General features: G+C 42.3%; 1 protein-coding gene across 4 annotated transcripts in view; it reads left to right on the forward strand.

Moving 5' to 3' along the window:
• The first annotated feature begins 17833 nt into the window (after positions 1-17833).
• si:dkey-174m14.3 (brain-enriched guanylate kinase-associated protein) overlaps positions 17834-22131 on the forward strand; it is a 30562-nt gene continuing 26264 nt past the window's right edge. For 2 of the 4 annotated variants that reach the window (XM_020496774.2, XM_031837397.1), the window contains exon 1: positions 17834-18151. Coding sequence is in view for 2 of the 4 variants with exons in the window: in XM_031837397.1 (XP_031693257.1) it covers positions 18138-18151 (14 nt within the window). In the remaining 2 variants the exon portion in view is untranslated. Of the gene's footprint in view, positions 18152-18440; positions 18881-22131 lie in introns of those variants that run through there. The other 2 variants (XM_020496773.2, XM_020496777.2) reach the window with 2 other exon arrangements.

A 22131-nucleotide genomic window follows, 5' to 3' on the forward strand; every position in this document is an offset into this window, starting at 1 on the left:
AGAAACATCTCAAGGTCGAATAAGATATTTCAGTTTTTATTTTTAATACATTTGCAATAAATTCAAAAAACCTGTTTTTGCTTTGTCATTACGGGGTATTGTGTGTAGATTGAGGAGGGGAAAAAACATTGTAATCCATTTTAGAATAAGGCTGTAAACGTAAAAGAAATTGCGGAAAAGGTCAATGGGTCTGAATACTTTCCGGATGCTCTGTATGTTAAAATAAGATGATCTTTGTATTTAAAGCAGTTGTTTTTCGTGTTGTTGTTATTGTAACTTTTTGTGTCATTATTATTGTAGTTTGGAAGCAATGAATTTGATCGTATAGGCTTATTTGATAAGAATTTGTTAAACTATAATTTTACCCAAGCGGTGGTGATCTGTTCAAAATAACCATAATGTGACTATTTCACGAATGGTCTTGAGCGCACAAGTTGGTTCAAAAATGTTACAGAAAAATGTGTTATAGCCTATAATTTAACAGAGTGATTATTGTCATTGTATTGTTATAATGAGGCAATTCCATTCTGGATGCTTCCCAATCTACTTAATTACTGTCATGAATTCATCTTTCCTCTGCAAATGCGATCAAAGATTTGCATTAGCCTATTATAAAGGTGATTTAAGCAGCTGCGATGAGTGTTAGTAAAAGCATTTGAATTTAATTTAAATGTCAGTGTTTCCTATGTCATGTAGGTACCAGGCCATGCATGATACAAATATATGGGATTGTCCATTGTGCTCAAGTTAGAGATCAATGTACCGGTAATGCCGAAGCTGATGGGCAGCAAGCCACGTGGAACGTGGACATGGGTAGGCTTATGCATGTTGTGCATTTTATTACGGGTTTGAAATGCTCTATAACAATGGGAATTCCAACCCAACCCATTGGGAATTCAATGGGAATCCCCCCAGGCTTTAGCTCAGTGGGATAACAGCCTTGAATTGTGCAAATCCGGTTTGAATCCTGCTGCTTCACAATGCTCCTCTAAGCAATAGATGTTTGTTTTCCAAGTTCAACGTTTTGTAGGACTGTAATTGGTCAGTAACTGATGTTATTGCAGACCTAACGGCGTTGTTCCACTGAGATCCCAGGAAACCAATCTTACTTTCTCCAGAATGGGTCTTACCTTATTCAGTTTATCCGTGTGTTTCATTCGATTGCACTGTGAGCTTTCACGGAAAGCCCCCCCCCCCCCTATAGCCGTTTGCTGGCATCGACAGCATGAGATGGATTATTGATGTCATATTGACTGCCAGGTCTATACCATCATGGCTTTCACAAAATCACCTGTTATTGACACCCACAGCAAAGTGAAGAAACACATTCGTAAGATCCAATTCAAATTTGATGCCCAAAGAAAAGAAACAGGTGAACGAGTCTCTGAAAGACTGCCGCAAACAAGCTGAAATCAATGGTTGCTTTGCCAGTGTTTTTTCAAAGAATGGAGAAAGCAGGATTTTTGTTGATAAGACACTTAGCCCTAGAGATGAGAGGGAAAGTGCCCTAGTAGTGTTCACTGACAAAATATTATCTATCTCGGGAGGAATAGCATTAACTGCTCTTGAGTGTGAGAATACAGTGGTGAGGATGATTGCTTTTGTGTCTCAGGGTTGGAGATTTATCTTATCTATCACACAATGTTGCTCGAAATCATAACTTAAACTCCGAGATGTTTGGCTCCCAAATAACACCAGCCTGTGGTAGAGTGGTCATTAGGACAGAGAGAGAGAGACCTTAGACCTTATCGTCTGAGGACCAACTAGGGTCACCCAGCCACATAATAATACACACAGGCACAAACGACCTGAGAGCACAGCAGGAAAGGGTGGGCACAGCAGGAAAGGGAGTGATTGACCGCAGGGCTCTCCAGAGGATGGTGTGGTCTGCCCAACGCATCACCTGGGACAAACTACCTGCCGTCCAGGACACCTACAGCGCCCGATGTCACAGGAAGGCCAAAAAGAACATCAAGGACATTAACCACCCGAGCCACGGCTCATTCACCCCGCTATCATCCAGAAGGCAAGGTCAGTACAGGTGGATCAAAGCTGGGACCGAGAGACTGAAAAACAGCTTCTATCTCAAGGTCATCAGACTTGGTCTGGTGACTGTTAAATAGCCATCACTAGCCGGCTTCCACCTGGTTACGCAAACCTGAACCTATATACATATACTTGGAATCACTGGCCACTTTCATAACGGAACACTAGTCAATTTAATAATGTTTACATACTGCTTTACTCATCTCATATGTATATACTGTATTCTATTCTACTGTATTTTAGGGTCTGAATACTTATGTAAATGTCATATTTCAGTGTTTTCTTAAATAAATTAGCAACAAGTTCTAAAAACTTGTTTTTGCTCGGTCATTATGGGGTATTGTGTGTGTATTGATTAGGGGGGAAAACGATTTAATCAATTTTAGAATAAGGCTGTAACCGAAAAAAATGTGAAAAATAGGCAAACCGTCTGAATACTTTCCGAAGGCACTGTATATTCCCATACTGTAATGAAGACAGCTCTCCATCCTAGGGGAGATCCATTATTTCCAGCTCCAGGGACATGTACTAGTCTGTGGTGACCTAAATGCTAGAACTGGACAAGAACCTGACACCCTCAGCACACAGGAGGTCAAACAGCTACCGGGAGGTGACAGCATTCCCTCCCCCATATGCCCCCATAGACACAACTACGACAACATAACCAACAACAACAGGTCACAACTCCTGCAGCTCTGTCGCAGTACATAGTCAATGGTAGTATTTGAGGGGACTCCTACGGTAAGTGTACTGTACATATAGCTCATCTCTTGACAGTAGTACTGTAGACTACTTTATCATCGACCTCAACCCAGAGTCTCTCGGAGCATTCACAGTCAGCCCACTGACACCCTTATCAGATCACAGCAAAATCATAATCTACTTGAACGGAGCAATAATCAACCATGAGACATCGAAGCTGAACAAACTGCATATTATTAAGAAATACTATAGATGGAAGGAGGGTAGTGTAGAAACCTACCAAAAACTATTGGCCAACAACAAATCCAATCCCTCCTAGACAAGATGTTTTCCTGCAATAGTGAAGGTATAAACTTAGGAACAGGAGGAAGCCTGAACAATATATTTGACCTATCAACTAACATTTCTTACCAAAATACTGATCAACAGACCACGTATATACCCTGCACACCATCCTTGACAAACTAACAAAACAAAATATAAGCAAAGTCTTCTCATGCTTTGTTGATTTCAAAAAAACTATTGACTCAATTTGGCATGAGGGTCTACCATACAAATTGATGGAAAGCAGTGTTGGGGGAAAGCATATGACATTGTAATGTCAATGTACACAAACAACAAGTGTGCAGTTAAACTTGGCAATGAACACACACATTTCTTTCCTCAGGGCCCTGGGGTGAGACAGGGATGCAGCTTGAGCCCCACCCTTGGTGAGGGCACTAGAACAGTCTTCAGCACCCGGTCTCACCCTACTGGACTCAGAAATCAAATGTCTACTGTTTGCAGATGATCTGCTGCTTCTGTCCCCAACCAAGGAGGGCCCAAAGCAGCACCTAGATCTTCTGTGCAGATTTTGTCAGACTTGGGCCCTGACACTGAATCTCAGTAAAACAAAAGTAATGGTGTTCCAAAAAAGGTCCAGACAAGAAATGCAAATTCTATCTAGACACTGTTGCCCTTGAGAACACAAAGAATTACACCTACCTGATCCTAAACATCAACACAACAGGTCACTTCCACAAGGCTGTGAATGACCTTAGAGACTAGGCAAGAAGGGCCTTCTATGCCATTAAAAGGAATATAAAACTCAACATCTAATTAGGATCTGGCTAAAAATAGTTCAATCAGTTATCGAACCCATTGCCCTATATGGTTATGAGGTCAGGGGTCCGCTCACCAACCAAAGATTCGTAAAATGGGACTAACACCCAAATGAGACTGCATGCAGAATTCTGCAGTAATATGCTCTGTGCACAAGTAAAACACCAAATAATGCATGCAGAGCAGAATTAGGCAGAGCAGAATTAGGCCGATAACCACTAATGATCAAAATCCAGAAAAGAGACGTTAAATTCTATAAATTCTACAACCAACAAAGTATTAAGTTAAGGGGGCTGAATAATTTTGCACGCCCAATTTTTCAGTTTTTGATTTGTTAAAAAAGTTTGAAATATCCAATAAATGTCGTTCCACTTCATGATTGTGTCCCACTTGTTGTTGATTCTTCACAAAAAAATACAGTTTTATATCTTTATGTTTGAAGCCTGAAATCTGACCAGAATAGAAAGAGGAGTGGGAGGCCCCGGTACACAACTGAGCAAGAGGACAAGTACATTAGAGTGTCATGTTTGAGACGCCCCACAAGTCCTCAACTGGTAGCTTCATTAAATAGTACCCACAAAATCCCAGTCTCAACATCAACAGTGAAGAGGCAATTATGGGATGCTGGCCTTCTTGGCAGAGTTCCCCTGTCCAGTGTTCTTTTGCCAATCTTAAACTTTTCTTTTTATTGGCCAGTCTGAGATATGTATTTTTCTTTGGAACTCTGTCTCGAAAGCCAGCATCCCAGAGTGCCTCTTCACTGTTGACGTTGAGACTGGTGTTTTGCAGATACTATTTAATGAAGCTGCCAGTTGAGGACTTGTGTGGCATCTGTTTCTCAAACTAGAAACACTCTCAAACACTCTAATGTACTTGTCCTCTTGCTCAGTTGTGAACCGGGGCATCCCACTCCTCTTTCTATTCTAGTTAGAGCCAGTTTGCGCTGTTCTGTGAAGGGAGTAGCACACAGCGTTGTACAAGATCTTCAGTTTCTTGGCAATTTCTTGCATGGAATAGCCTTAATTTCTTAGAACAAGAATAGACTGACGAGTTTCAGAAGAAAGGGCTTTGTTTCTTGCCATTTTGAGCCTAATTGAACCCACAAATGTTGATTCTCCAGATACTCCACTAGTCTCAAGAAGGCCAGTTTTACTGCTTCTTTAATCAGAACAACAGTTTTCAGCTGTGCTAAAATAATTGCAAAAGGCTTTTCTAATGATCAATTAGCCTTTAAAATGATAAACTTGGATTAGCTAACACAATGTGCCATTGGAACATAGGAGTGATGGTTGCTAATATTGGGACTCTGTACGCATATGCACACTTCCTAACCTCCTGACAAATGTATGACCACATTAGAGACATATATTTCCCACAGATCACACAGACCCACAAAGAATTTGAAAACAATTCAAACATTGATAAACTTCCATACCTGTTAGGTGAAATAACGCAGTGTGGAATCACATCAGCAAGATTTGTGGCTTGTTGCCATAAGAAAGGGGAACCAGTGGAGCACAAACGACATTGTAAATACAACCTATATTTATCTATTTATTTAATTACCCTTTAATTCTTCAATTACTTGCACATTGTTACAACACTGTACATAGCCAGTCACATAACCAGCATGCAGAGAGATAGACAGATCAATGACTGACCGACTGACAGAATGGGAGAGGGACCTAATAGGTCTCCTGATATATCTCCCAGACACAAGACAATACCATAGTAACTGCTTGGAGACATACTGTACAGCCACACACAGCCTTTTCCCTGCAATAAACAAGAGCTTAGTACGAGTCGACCGGCTGTTGCCGACACCTCCCTCCAGAGACCCCCTGACCAGCCAGGCAGGTCCATGTAGGCCCGGAGCCCCAGAACCAGTCGACAATGGGGAGCAAAATACAGTGCAACCAATGAACAAGCATCCCCCAATTATCTCCACCTGTACTGCCTGTATAGCAGGAATTCATTTTAAGAACATTACCAAGCAGCAGCCACGGGCTGACAGTCTCTCTCTGTCAGGGCGATACTTCTAAATTGGCTACCTCCCATCTCCTCCTGAGATTGAAAAGAGATTATTAAAAACATTTATCATAAGAGAGACTGAGACTGTCGAGAAATGTCTGGGGATAGGTAGGAAGAGAGAGAGAGAGAGAGAGAGAGAGAGAGAGAAGAGAGAGACAGACAGACAGAGACACATAGAGAGAAATACAGACAGACAGAGAGTGAAAGGCAGAGAGAGAGAGAGAAATAGAGAGACAGAGCCCCGTGTACTGTAGGCTAGGCTTGACTGTCCTCCCCAGCAGCAGACAGGCTGGTGGCCCCTCGGGGCCCGTTGGACCGGCTGGGCTGAAGCAGCAGGCAGGGTGTGGGGGCCCAACACCAGGGGGCACGCATGCGCAGGGCCCCCCCCAGCACAGCCATCGTTCAAGCCCTACATAACGGATGGACCACTAATGACCACCCTGGAGACTGGGAGAGTCTGGGTTTTACCCATCAAGAGACTTACAATACAGACATACTAGCTAAACCACAATATACTGTATCCACAGAATGAACTTGAACACTATTATACTGTATCTCTATGGCTGTATCTAAGTTGACTTCATAGGGATACACTGTGGGGCTAGGCTAGGCTGTCGTGCTGATCTCAGATCTCGGCTCTTTGATCCTCTGTGATTATGCTGACTGTAGCAGGCATCATTATACGAGCTCCGAGCGAGCATTTTGGGTGGGGTATGTTATTAAATGGCTCCCTAGTTAGGGTGCATGCAAATTGGAGAGCTTGGTACAGGGATGAGTATAATGTGACTCAATTGGCCTGCTGCTCCGTTGCAATAAGTAGAGTTCATTGCTGTCTGACTATCTGCCACTCGATAGCCAATCATAATCTTTCACACACACCCCTCTGCTCTTGCACACACAGAGGAACAGAGGCGTTATCGACTAAGTTATGTAACATGCTGAATATTGATGAAAATCACAGCTATGGCTCTCTCATTTGAATAGAGTATGCACAGTATATTCAGTATTCCCCTTACACTCACTCATGTCTGCTAATGTAGATTTCGCTTATCCCTCCAAGTTTAAGGATTTTTAAGGAGTCAGGGTTGGGGTCAATTCCAGACAATTCAAGAAGTACACTAAAATTGCAATTCCTATTCTCTTCCATGCTTTTCAATGAGGAACATGTGGAATTGGAATTCACCCCAACCCTGATAAGGATAGGAACTACAAAGATAGGGATTGACAAGACGAAAAATAGGGTGACATTTTTGTGGTGCAAAAGAAGTGCATATCTGGGCAAAAAGTATCATAAACCTCATTATAATCTGGCAGTGTGATTTAAGGCTACGCACCGCACCACACCCTAAAAGTAGTTTTTTTCTTAATCATATCACAATCAACTTTTACCAGTTGAACGTGGACACAAATATAATACTTTTTTGTATTAAACATTTTTGGGAAATATTGTAATAAATATGAAAATGAGGTTATATTTATTTAAGTATGCACATATTTGCATATCACACAAATACATATTTTGGGACACTGGATGATGTCAGCCTAAATATTTTGAATTCATCTTGTTAAGAGACTCGCAAACCGGACTTACACATAGCCGATCATCTTTCTATCTTTAAAATATTAAAGAAAGGTATGAAAAATGCATTAAAAAAAGTATAAATAAAATTTCATTGAAAATAAAAATTTGACAGCATGTCAACAATTCCCTATGTAAACTGAACAATGAGCTGAAATAAAAGATCCCAGAAATGTTCCATACGCACAAAAGCTTATTTCTCAAAAATGTTATGCACAAATTTGTTTACATTCCTGTTAGTGAGCATTTCTCCTTTGGCAAGATAATCCGCTCACTTGACAGGTGTGGCATATAAAGAAGCTGAATAAACAGCATGATCACTACACAGGTGCACCTTGTGCTGTAGCATGTGGACATACATTTCATGTTTATTTCTCTACCATAAGCCGCCTCCAATGTCGTTTTAGAGAATTTGGCAGTACGTCCAGCCGGCCTCACAACATATGTAACCATGTCAAGCTTCTTCAGTCTGAGACCAGCCACCCGGACAGCTGATGAAACTGTGGATTTGCACAACTGAAGAATTTCTGCACAAACTGTCAGAAACTGTCTCAGGGAAGCCCATCTGCATGCTCGTTGTCCTAACCAGGGTCTTGACCTGACTGCAGTTCGGCATAGTAACCGACTTCAGTGGGCAAATGCTCAATGGCCACTGGCACCCTGGAGAAGTGTGCTCTTCACGGATTAATCCTGGTTTCAACTGTAACGGGCAGATGGCAGATGTGTGGATGAGCGGTTTGCTGACGTCAACATTGTGAACAGAGTGCCTATGAGGAGTTATGGTATGGGCAGGCTTAAGCTACGGACAATGGAAACAATTGCGTTTTATCGATGGCAATTGAATGCACTGTTACCGCTACGTGATTTTGAGGCCCGTTGTCGTGCCATTCATCCGCCGCCATCACACCATGCTTCAGTATTATAAGGCTGAAAATGTCCTAGTTCTTCCATTGCCTACATACTCGCCAAACATGTCACCCATTGAGCATGTTTGGGATGCTCTGGATCGATGTGTACGACAGCGTCAGCGCCTCCTCATAACGCCCTCATAATGCCCCTTGTAGAAGAAAGTTTCAAATTAAATCAAGCTGCCAGATTATAATAAGGTTTACAGTATTGTTTGCACAGATCTGTGCTTTTTGTACTGCGAAAATATAGGCCACGGTAGCCTGTAGCTTGTATGCCATACAAGTGACTGTTTACTTGATTATTATCCATTAGTGTCTCCCTCTCTCACATTGCGTCCCATTATTCTCTCTCCCCATCAATTGCCATGTGTTTCTATCTGTGACCAATGCCCTGTTGGAGCCACTGACCTGGAAAAGGTATAAAAAGTCTCATTGGCTCCAATGCTATCTATAGATGGTCTAATTAAGGACTTTGGCTGTGCTCTCAGAGCAGGGCCTGTTGAACTGCTTGATACTTCCTATGAACATATTAAACTTACATATTCCAAGGTTGCTTGGCTTGCTGCTTTTATGGGATATAATTAGAGGAAACTGTATTTTTGCAGTTTTCTTGTTATGCTAGTTTCAGCCTTTTTATAGGGTGGATTTCGGGGTAGTAACTAACACAGCTCTCAGTTTAGCCTGGCTGTTACAGGGGGGGGGGGGGGGGGGTTATAGTATGTGGACCACACATTTAGGCTACAGTGATCATTTCGTAAGATTGGCATGAGCGGGCAATGTGGCACCTAGTTTAATATCTGAGTTAGGGTGGTCCTGGAACAGATTGGCATGGTAGGGGGCCACTCGTTTGTCCTGGGGTGTTAACAAACCAGACTGGTCCTAGGTCAACCTGACTGGCAGGGATAGCCTCCCCAGCATCCCTGTTCTCTCAGGGGGCTGGGCAAGCTATCCCCAGGCTCCACCACCTCTGGCTCCTGCCCTGGATTCATGCGTTTCTGGTTGGAGGAATCTGATGTTTCAGCCCCCACTTCCAGCAGGTCTTTCCAATGCAGCCTGACATCCAGCCCCAGCCCTAGCATCATCAGCAGCAGTGAGGCCTACGCCAGCCTAGACAACTGGAGCTCCGGGGAGGTCTGCCTGCTCCACAGCTCCATCAGGAAGCACAGCCAGGAGGCCTTCCAGGCCAGACTCAACAGCTCCAGCTTAGCCAGAGGGCCTCACAGCAGAGCTCGTCCCCATGGAGTCCAGGGAGGGCCATGCAGCCTCGTGGAGATGCATGAGGGGGCAGAACAGGCAGCATGGGGAGGGGGAGCCTGGTGGGGGAGAGGGAGAGGGAGGGGGAGGAGGGCTGGTTCCGTGCAGAGCCTGACCTCCAGTAGCCAGGACACCACAACAGCCACCAGCAGCAGCAGCAACAGCAGCAAAATGATCAACACGTTATTGTTGGCTGGAGAAAAAGATTGAAGCCAAACTCAAGTTCTCAAACTTCCTGGACGACGTCGGTGGCAGAGTGCTCGTCCCAGGCAGCCTGGAGGCCTTCCAGAAACTACAGCCTCCCCCTCCTCCCCAGAGATCCAGCTCCCTCAGCCCCAGAACCTGCCCCAGCACCACCACAGGGTCGGAAGACGACGTGATCCAAGTGGAGTACCGGTGGAGGAGCAGTCTGCCCTGCTCAGTGGCACTGCAGCGGGGCAGGATGCAGGAGGAGCAGGGTCCCATAGAAATGCCTGTGGGGAAAGCTTACCTGGAGACAGACATTGACAGTGTCCGGAGGGAGGATGAGCTGAAGGACATTAAGATCAAGAAGGAGAACACATTGTCAACTCTGGAGAGGGAGAGGAAAATGGGTGTGGTAGGAACAGCGGCTCCTCCAGAATTGCGGCAGAAAACTTTGGGAAGAATAAGGAGTCCAAGTCCAGTTTTGTGGGATGAGGGACTAGTGATGAGATACCCCTACCGATCCTTCTCTCTACCCAGAGGGATCAGCATGGTGAGTGACAAATCGTTGTGTTTCTTAATCTTACACTGGTGTGGTGTGACTTTTTGATTATACCCATCAATGTTTTTCTTCTGAGCATGATCAATACATTACTGTGATTGCGCAATAGTGCGTAGAATCATTTGTGCCATTACCAAAAGCCAATAAACACATTTTCAAAAAGCCTGATGCACAATCATTTCAGATTATCTTCAACTAAATAATGTCTAAAACAGATCAAGTCTAGTATTTCAAATTACATGCACCTGCAAAGTTATGTGTATACTGACAAAAGTTAACAAAATTGCAACTTATTTTACAGTTTACTTGGGTCGGGAAAAATGACCAAATATGTATATCTCACGTGATTCATCTGCTGTATTTAATGAATGGACTGTACATGCTTGTATTTGACTGATTAAATGTGAAATGAGAAGTAATTCATGAACTCAAATTCTATTCATCGCTACAAACCATAGTAGATAATGGACCATGACTGTTTGTGTCTTATCCTAGACCTAGAAGCTTTTGCCATGTTAACTATAGACGGCTAAGAACCAATCACATTACACTGTATTTGCATGTGCATTTCATTATAGATAGCCCTAACCAGATTCCTCACACAAACTAGTCAACCGTGTTACAATCTTGTCAATCACACATTTTCCAGCATCCCTATGTATGACATCTATCATTAGTGATTCAGTTGGTAGAGCACAGTGCTTGTGAGGTCCAGGATTTACATGATCCTTTTAGAAATTTAGCAGACGCTCCAGTCTTAGTCAGTGCATACATTTTCATACTCGCCCCGTGGTCTACCAACTTGAGCCGTACTTGCAGGTATAACTCATTTAAACATAGAACTAACGTAAACAGGCAGTTATATACTCCAACAACAACAAATGGTGGCCTCCACAAAGATACTTTGACCCTAGACCGAGGCACAGCTATTATCATAAAAATAGACCTAGAACTCTAGAATTCATGCACATCTCTCTACAGCCATTATACCAAGTCAACCAAAAAAGCTTGCCAATCACTAAATCAATATGGAATGTCATGCATTTGCAGCTTCCGCTCATGCTTTCCCTGTCCAGAGACTATTCAATATCAGCAAGTTGACAATAATGGATTTTCTCTGTACTGTTTGTTACTCTGTAGGGCAGGGGTAGGCGACTGGCCGCAGGCCGAGTTTTGTCGGTGCGAATGGTGCGAATGGTCGGAGGGCCAGAACATAATTATAATAATTTGTACTCTGCAAATTGACCACAACTAAGCCCAAAAAGAGATTATACTGGAAAATCAAAAACATTTCATAGCTCGATTACAATGAGACAAGATCCACATGTCGCTTAATTTGTGGGAATACTTGGGAAGAGATTTCCTAAATTAAACATCTTTCTTGACCAAAAATTACAATCCCCCCCCCCCCCCCCCCCCACACACACACACACACACACACACTTGTGAGCCGGTTTTGGCCTATTGCCTACCCCTTGCTGTAGGGTGTATGAGCGATGAGTTGTGTAGCCAAACAGAGTTCTCCACCATTCTGTCCGTCTGATTTCTGACATCTATGCAACTCCCAAGTGTTATATTGTATAATAAAACATCAGTATGACATTATTTGTGAATAAAGAATATGACATCAAAATATGAATATATGTTATCCAACCGTTATCGAGTTGGACACCAGAACGAAAATCTTGCGTAATTGCGCCAGATACTTGATTAAGTTCTGGGGAGAGAGGGGTTAAAGACCATACTAAAGAGACAAGCGAAGTCTCCACCCATTTTTAAACTGCAAGTCTCTGCCAGATTCGGGCAAGTCTACGGGAGATTCTCAACTGCATACTCCTCGTGTCCTCTCTCCTTGCCTCCTTCTTAAGCCCCTTTGGAGCAGAAGTTCAGAGAGGCGGGACCTCTGCCTTTCTCATCCAATGTGCTTTGAGAAAGAGGAGAGCAGTGTGCGATTAAGATTCTCCCTGTGAGCCAAATGTCCCCTCCCCTTCCAAAATGTGAAAGTTGCATGCACCTGAGAAATTGTGATTTGTCCTAATAATCAGTGAAGAAAAATCACCATAATGGAACAAAGTTCTTTGTTAGTTGTTGCATCCCACAGTCTTTTGACAGATGCTGCTACTTTTTTTTATGTTACTTGCATCTGTCCACGAGAGATTACAACAGATATTGCTGCTGTTGCTAGGTGCATTGTAAATCAGAATTGTTTAAGTTTTAATATGGGTTTCATTGGCAACAAGGGAAATATTCAATGTCTCATTCTGCCTTTATGCAGTAAAGATCATATGACATTTACTTTCAAGGTTTTCAAAAGCCTAAATATGTCTGACACATCATCTCACCATAGGTATCACAGACAGTCAATAATGAAAGAGAAAATAACATTGCTCAATTTACTGTCTGATTAAATTTCAGTCTTTGCCGTCACCTTAGCAACTGCTTGAAAAAAGGTGGGCGGTGAGGGGGCTGAGAGACAAGTGTGTATGTGAGCTTGCTTGTGTGTGTGTGTGTGCGTAGCTGTGAAGTTCATTTCTCTCTCAGTAGTATTTCACAGGAGCCCTTGTACAATACATGGTGCTGGTTGAGATCAGTGCTGTCACATCCATCACAGTCCCATCCTGACATGCACATGGCCTTCTGCTCTCATCACACTTCCTGTGAAATAACCACTGAATTCCTTAACTATGTGTTTTTTTTACATTATCACTAATTTTTATGACTGCACAACGCAATAAATGTGTTTTTCATTTTATTACAGTAGTTAAACAGATATAGTACACACAGTACCAGTCAAAAGTTTGGACACACCTACTCATTCAATGGTTTTTCTTTATTTTTACTATTTTCAACATTGTAGAAAAGTGTATTTATAGACACAGTACCAGTCAAAAGTTTGGACACACCTACTAATTCAAAGGTTTTTCTTTATTTTTACTATTTTCTACATTGTAGAATAATAGCAAAGACATCAAAACTATGAAATAACACATGTGGAATCATGAAGTAACCAAACAATTGTTAAACAAATCAAATATATATGTTATATTTGAGATTCTTCAAAGTAGTCACCCTTTGCCTTGATGACAGCTTTGCATGCTCTTGGCATTCTCTCAACCAGCTTCATCTGGATATTCTTTTGCAACTGTCTTATTTAAAGGAGTTCCCACATATGCTGAGCACTTGTTGGCTGTTTTTCCTTCACTCTGTGGTTCAACTCATTGGAGGCTAGGTCATCTGATGCAGCACTCCATCACTCTCCTTCTTGGTCAAATAGCCCTTACACAGCCTGGAGGTGTGTTGGGTCATTGTCCTGTTGAAAAACAAATAATATTCGTACTAAGAGCAAACCAGATGGGATGGTGTATCGCTGCAGAATGCTATGCTACAGTGCCTTGCAAAAATATTCATCCCCCTTGACGTTTTTCCTATTTTGTTGCATTACAACCTGTAATTTAAATTATTTTTATTTGGATTTCATGTAATGGACATACACAAAATAGTCCAAATTGATGAAAAAAATAAAAAACAGAAAAGTGGTGCGTGCATATGTATTCACCCCCTTTGCTATGAAGCCCCTAAATAAGATCTGGTGCAACCAATTACCTTCAGAAGTCACATAATTAGTTAAATGAAGTCACAATGTCACATGATCTCAGTATATATACACCTGTTCTGAAAGGCCCCAGAGTCTGCAACACCACCAAGCAAGCGGCACCATGAAGACCAAGGAGCTCTCCAAACAGATCAGGGACAAAGTTGTGGAGAAGTACAGAATAGGGTTGGGTTATAAAAAAATATCAGAAACGTTGAACATCCCACGGAGCACCATTAAATCCTTTATTAAAAAATGCACCACAACAAACCTGCGAAGAGACGGCCGCCCACCAAAAAAAAGAGACCAAAGATAACCCTGAAGGAGCTGCAAAGCTCCACAGTGGAAATAGGAGTATATCTGTCCTTAGGACCACTTTAAGCCGTACACTCCACAGAGCTGGGCTTTACGGAAGAGTGTCCAGAAAAAAGCCATTGCTTAAAGAAAACAATAAACTAACGTGTTTAGTGTCCGCCAAAAGGCATTTGGGAGACTCCCCAAACATATGGAAGAAGATACTCTGGTCAGATGAGAATAAAATAGATTTTTTGGGCCATCAAGGGAAATGCTATGTCTGGTGCAAGCATGGTGGTGGCAGCATCATGCTGTGGGGATGTTTTATTTATCTGCAGGGACTGGGAAACTGGTCAGAATTGGAAGAATGGTGGATGGAGCTAAATACAGGGAAATTCTTGAGGGAAACCTGTTTCCATCTTCCAGAGATTTGAGACTGGGACGGAGGCTCACCTTCCAACAGGACAATGACCCTAAGCAATATGCTAAAGCAACACTTGGGTGGTTTAAGGGGAAACATTTAAATGTCTTGGAATGGCCCTGTCAAAGCCCAGACCTCAATCTGAATCTGTGGTATGACTTAAAGGTAACTGTACACCAGCGGAACCCTTGAGGAATAGGCAAAATCCCAGTGGCTAGATGTGCCAAGCTTATAGAGACATACCCCAAGAGTCTTGCAGCTGTAATTGCTGCAAAAGGTAGCTCTACAAAGTGTTTACTTTGGGGGGGCGGGGGTGGGGGGGGGGGGGGTGAATAGTTATGCACGCTCAAGTTTTCTGTTTTTTTGTCTTATTTCTTGATTGTTTCACACACAAAAAAATATTTAGCATCTTCAAAGTGATAGGCATGTTGTGTAAATCAAATGATACAAACCCCCCAAAAATCTATTTTAATTTCAGGTTGTAAGGCAACAAAATAGGAAAAATGCCAGGGGGGGTGAATATTTTCACAAGCCACTGTAGGCATGCTGGTTAAGTGTGCCTTGAATTCAAAATAAATCACAGACAATGTCACATGCAAAGCACCCCCACACCATCACAACTCCTCCTTCATGCTTCACGGTGGGAACCACAAATGCGAAGATCATTTGTTCACCTTCTCTGCGTCTCACCAAGACACGTCAATTGGAACCAAAAATCTCAAATTTAGACTCATCAGACGAAAGGATAGATTTCCACTGGTCTTATGTCCATTGCTTGTGTTTCTTGGCAGAAGAAAGGATCTTCTTGTTATTGGTGTCCTTTGGTAATGGGTTCTTTGTAGCAATTCGGCCATGAAAGCCTGATTCCCATCAGTCTCCTTTGAACAGTTGATGTTGAGATGTGTTTGTTCATTGAACTCTGTGAAGCAATTATTTGGGCTGCAAATTCTGAGGCTGGTAACGCAAATGAACTTATCCTCGGCAGCAGAGGTAATTCTGGGTCTTCCTTTCCTGTGGTAGTCCTCATGAGAGCTAGTTTCATCATAGCGCTTGATGGTTTTTGCGACTGCACTTGAAGAAACATTCAAAGTTCTTTACATTTTTTCAGATTGACTGACCTTCATGTCTTAAAGTAATGATGGACTGTCATTTCTCTTTGCTGATTTGAGCTGTTCTTGCCATAATATGGACTTGGTATTTTACCAAGTAGGGCTATATTCTGTATACCACCCCTGTATACCACAACTGATTGGCTCAAACGCATTAAGAAAGACAACAAGGCACGCCTGTTAATTTAATTGCATTCCAGGTGACTACCTCATGAAGCTGGTTATGAGAATGCAAAGCTGTCATCAAGGCAAAGGGTGGCTACTTTGAAGAATCTCAAATATAAAATATATTTTCATTTATTTACCACCTCTTTAGTTACTACATGATTCCATATGTGTCATTTCATAGTTTTGATGTCTTTGCTATTATTCTACAACGTAGAAAATAGTAAAAATAAAGAAAAACCTTTGATTTCAAAGACAATTTCTTTGAAATTGATCAGAAATACAGTGTAGATATTGTTAATGTTGTAAATGACTACTGTAGTTGGAAACAACAGATTTTTCATGCAATATCTACATAAGTGAATGGATGCCATCACTCCTGTGTTCCAATGGCAAGTTGTGGTAGCTAATCCAAGTTTATCAATTTAAAAGGTGAACTGATCATTAGAAAACCCTTTTGCAATTATGTTAGCACAGCTGAAAACTGTTGTTCCGATTAAAGAAGCAATAAAACAGGCCTTCTTTAGACTAGTTAAGTATCTGGAGAATCAGCATTTGTGGGTTCAATTACAGGCTCAAAATGGCCAGAAACAAATAACTTGTATTTTTTTACTCGTCAGTCTATTCTTGTTCTGAAAAAATGAAGAATATTTCCTTTACAGAACAGCGCAAACGGGCTCTAACCAGAATCGAAAGAGGAGTGGCAGGCCCCTGTGTGCAACTGAGCAAGAGGACAAGTACATTAGACTGTCTAGTTTCATTAAATAGTACTGGCGAAACACCAGTCTCAACATCAACAGTGAAGAGGCAAATCCGGGATGCTGGCTTTCTAGGCAGAGTTCCTCTGTCCAGTGTCTGTGGTTTTTTGCCCCTCTTAATCTTTTCTTTTTATTGGCCAGTCTGAGATATGGCTTTTTCTTTGCAACTCTGTCTAGAAAGCCAGCATCCCAGAGTCATGTCTTACTGTTGATATTGGGACTGGTGTTTTGTGGGTACTATTTAATGAAGCTGCCAGTTGAGGACTTGTGAGGTGTCTGTTTCTCAAACTAGACAGTCTAATGTACTTGTCCTCTTGCTCAGTTGTGCACCGGGGCCTCCCGCTCTTTCTATTCGGATTAGATACATATATAACTACATTATAAATGTTATTGTGTGAACTGTCTAGTTCAGTACATTTCAATGAATAGTTTTTATTAAGTGGTATATTAAACTATATTTTTTCCTCATTGAAAACAATAGACAATGAAGTTCTACTATTATTCATGAGATAGCTCAGTAAAATATTGCTGAATGTCCCTGCCACTTGGTTAGCACTGAACTCTAAATCTGAATGGATATGAAAATTCCTTGTATAGCATGATCTCACCTGATACATAATGTACAAGGAGTGAGAGAGAGAGAAAGAGAGAGAGATTGAGAGAGGGAGAGAGAGAGACATGGGGAGAGGGAAAGAGGAGAGAGATATATGCAAAGAGAGAGAGGGGGAGGGAGAGAAAGAGGGAAAGAGGGGGGATAGAGAGAAAGAAAAAGAGAAAGAGAGAGTGGGGGGGGGAGAATCCAACCTAGAGAATCCAACCAATTTGCAGTGGAGATGAGAGTTTCATTCCTCTCCACCGCCTGGTGACATAACATGTGAAATTCAACAGATGGGGCCACCTGTTTCCCTCCACCTCTCTCTCTCCCTCTCTCCTCTCTCTCTCTCTCCCCTCTCTTTCTTTATATCTTTGTTTGCTCTCTTTCTTTTCCCTTCAGCTCATTATAGATATTGAGTCACTGCCAGCATCTATGGGGGGGGGGGGGGGGGGGGGGGGGGGTGCTATATTTCTGCAGTCTCTCTCATTCTCTCTCTCTCTCTCTCTCCCTCTTAATATGACAGGATTGTTCTCTTCACACCTTTGCTAAATGCAGATATAGCCTGACGTGCTCTCTGCATGAGCGATAGCGAGAAGTAGAGAGAGAGGAAAGGAGAGAGAGAATTTAGAAAACAAAGAGAGAGAGCGGGAGTGAGTGAGGGCGAGAAAGCAGAGATGGAAACGGAGAGTGCGAGTGTGAAATGAAATGTGTGTGTGTGATTGAGTGTGTTGCTACTCAACTGCGACTAGCAATGCTTTTGGCAGTAGTCTACGGGGCCAATGGACTCGTCCGTTCATCTAATCTCCTGTGATTTCCTTGTAGGTTCCTGATGAGCAGATGAACACCGTAAGGTAAAATGACGCTCTCTTTCTCTGTTCTTCCCTGCCTACCTCTATCCCTGCCTGCGAAGCACGAAGCAGCCCCCTCAGATCCATCTCTCTCTCTCTCCCTCTCGCTCGCTCTCTCTCTCCCTCTCTCTCTTTCTTTCTAGCTTTGACTCTTTTTCTCTCATCTCTCTCATTTTGTCTCTATCACTTTATATTCCCTCCCTCGCTCTCTCTCTCCTTTCTCTCTCCTTCTCTCTCTCTCTCTCTCTCTCTCTCTCTCTCTCTCTCTCTCTCTCTCTCTATCCCTCTATTTTATCTCTCTTTCTCCTCCCTCTCTCCACCCTCTCTCCACTTCTCCTCTCCTCCGCAACTGGGGGTTTCTCCACGCTTATCGGAGTTGAGTAAACCAGCTCTGGATCACACAGCAGGGCTTTCACCAGAAGCCCTAGCATACACACACACACACAAATATACACACACACACAAATATACACACACACACAAATATACACACACACACACACACACACACACACACACACACACACACACACACACACACACACACACACACACACACACACACACACACACACACACACACACACACACACACACACACACCCTCCGCACTGCTCCCCTCACACATACAGCGAGGAGCGGAGGCAGAAGGCAGCAGGCAGCCAGGTTTCTGTGTCATCATCACCAGCACCAGCGATTCACAATGAGGCTCTGTGTGAGCACCAGCGGAAGGTACTGCTTCTTCAACGGAGGGAACGTCTTTGATTTGGGATCTGGGGTTGGCATGGTGTGCGTGTCTGTCTGTGTGTGATTTATTGGTACGTTTGCGCAGTTTCAGTTTGCTTCACATCGGTGTAGCTTAGAGCTTGTGTAGCATTTGCAATGATAATACAGTTCATGATTTGCTAAAGATACTATTAGAATGCCTCATTAGAGCATGTAGCTTCACTTATATGCATTTACACTGGTACAGTTATACCACCGATTGTTTTTCTGGCTTATTGTTCAATACAGTGAACCTGTCAAATAAGAAGTGGCGTATATTGTGTTTAAACAATACACAACAGACACATCCTACTGTCATACTCTGAAAGCGAGAGAAAAGGCTTGGCTAAAAGGCTTGCTAATAAGGTGCTTAAAGGTTTGTTGCGTGAACTAGGATGTGTCTGTGGTGTTTTAGCACTCTGATATTCTAATATTGTTCTGGGAAGTCTCTTGTGGTTTCAGCGAAGCCACAAATCATTTTTTTTCAGTGCACTGTCATTCAGAGGGAGAACAAGAGCTATATAGCCTGGTTCCTCTCTAGGTTTCTTCCTAGGTTCCTGCCTCCTAGGGAGTTTTTCCCAACCACTGCTTGCTCTTTGGGGTTCTGGCTCTGTATCTGTAAAGCACTTTTGTGAAAAATACATTTAATGAATTGATTAAATAGTGATACCTAGCTAAAAGTATTCTTGTTCTACGAATAGTCCTTATAAACCTCTCATGTTATTAAATTAGTCCTGGTACATTTGATTACCTCTGTCAAATGTTATTGTTCCTCCCTCAATTATATTGTTTTTAATGCAACATCATTACATCTCTATCAGATCAGCTAGAGTCTTCTCTTGTGTTTTGGTTGACTGGCTGCAACACGTAGTCCTATATACCTAGGCTATAATACACTGTGTAAAGTTTTTAAAGATTTCAGAGGTTAAATTGCTTTTCAGGGAGGGTAAATTCATTTGATGGACTGTTTCACCCAACAGCCCAACAGTATTGATTATCGTCACCTCTGTGACCGGTGTTAGCCGCTAACTGTTTGGCATTTTAATTATACAGTACAACATCACAAGTGCCACATCTACATTACATTGGACGATAAAGTTATTCTCTATTCTCGTCTTTGGCTTCACAACACACGATTGACATAAAGAAACATTTCATAACCAGGAGCAGAGATTGTGGCCTTATCCCCTCTTCTTTCTCCCCTATCTTTACAAGGCTGGTCGATTACATGTTGATTGCATGTTCATGTAGACCTATAGGGAAGATAGACCATGTGGAGATGTTCATATTGAATCATATCTTATTTTATTCACTTCCTAACTTGTTTGATAAGAATAGTACAGATTTTCTCAGGGTACCGGTTGTCACTAGTTACCACAGCCACAAAGTCAACATTGGCTGTATATCGAAACAATTCATGAAAACAAAAATGTGCTTTTTTTGGTCTTCAATTAAGGTTAGGGTTAGGAAAAAGGCTTACAGCGTGGTTAAGGTTAGGTTTAAAATACGATATCAAAAAGAGGAATTGTAAAAAAAAAAAATAGGTGGGGTTTAGCCATAACTAGGACTTTGTGGTTGTGGTAACTGTCAGTGACCAGCTCAAAAAATCAAATCAAATCAAATTGTATTTGTCACATACACATGGTTAGCAGATGTTAATGAGAGTGCAGCGAAATGCTTGTGCTTCTAGTTCCGAAAATGCAGTAATAACCAACGAGTAATCTAACCTAATAATTCCACAACAACTGCCTTATACACACAAGTGTAAAGGGATAAAGAATATGTACCTAAAGATATATGAATGAGTGATGGTACAGAACGGCATAGGCAAGATGCAGTAGATGGTATAGAGTACAATATATACATATGAGATGAGCAATGTAGGGCATGTAAACATATAAAAATGGCACTGTTTAAAGTGGCTAGTGATACATGTATTACATAAAGATGGCAAGATGCAGTAGATGGTATAGAGTACAGTATATACATTTGAGATGAGTAATGTAGGGTATGTAAACATTATATTAAGTGGCATTGTTTAAAGTGGCTAGTGATACATTTTTTTACATCCATTTTCCATTATTAAAGTGGCTGGAGTTGAGTCAGTATGTTGGCAGCAGCCACTCAATGTTAGTGGTGGCTGTTTAACAGTCTGTTGGCCTTGAGATAGAAGCTGTTTTTCAGTCTCTCGGTCCATGCTTTGATGCACCTGTACTGACCTCGCCTTCTGGATGATAGTGGGGTGAACAGGCAGTGGCTAGGGTGGTTGTTGTCCATGATGATCTTTATGGCCTTCCTGTGACATCGGGTGGTGTAGGTGTCCTGGAGGGCAGGTAGTTTGCCCCCGGTGATGCGTTGTGCAGACCTCACTACCCTCTGGAGACCCTTACGGTTGTGGGCGGAGCAGTTGTCATACCAGGCGGTGATACAGCCTGACAGGATGCTATCGATTGTGCATCTGTAAAAGTTTGTGAGTGCTTTTGGTGACAAGCCGAATTTAGCTTTCTTGCTCTCTCTTGCTCTCTTTCTGTCTCTCTCTCTCTCTCTCTTTCCTATCTCTTTGTCTCCTCTGCTTCCTCCTGCATGCATTGCACCCTGCCTCAGCCTCACCACTGTCTCACCAGTGGCCTACTCTCTGGAATTCAAAATGTATTATGAGAATTTGGTATTTTTTCCCCTCCTGCTGAGGTAGGCTCTGTTTAACGCAATGACTGCATATAATTTAACATCAGCTTCTTACTTCAATGTTATATTGATTGATTGATTGATTGAATTGATTAAACAGTTGTAAAATACACCTCCACATACAAGTAGCTGGCTAAGTAATACTAGCCAGAGTCCTTCAACGTCACTGCAATAGAAGTCTCTGCCAGTAGCTAGTCACCTGACTGATTGTATCTATAAACAACGATTTCCCACTTGTGCGCCCATTCTTAGAGAGTTGTGTTTCTGTTTGTTTGGGGATGTCTGTAAACATGGCAGGAGTCTCAGGACGGTTTCAAAATGGCCCTTTGTCCATTATCTTAAAATGGCCTTTTGTCCAGCATCTCACACAGACACTGTCAGCAGCATCTCTAGTTACCTACTTGAGCCTACTCCGAGCTGGGGTAGTTCAGTTCATGTCTCAGGCCCTCAGCCTGAGCCACCCTCAGCCTAGCTGTTTGAGAGAGGGGTGGATGTGCTGCTAAAACAACCTGCACACTGGGGTAGACGTAACA

This window comes from Oncorhynchus kisutch, linkage group LG12, assembly GCF_002021735.2.
Source record: "Oncorhynchus kisutch isolate 150728-3 linkage group LG12, Okis_V2, whole genome shotgun sequence".
NCBI lineage: Eukaryota > Metazoa > Chordata > Actinopteri > Salmoniformes > Salmonidae > Oncorhynchus > Oncorhynchus kisutch.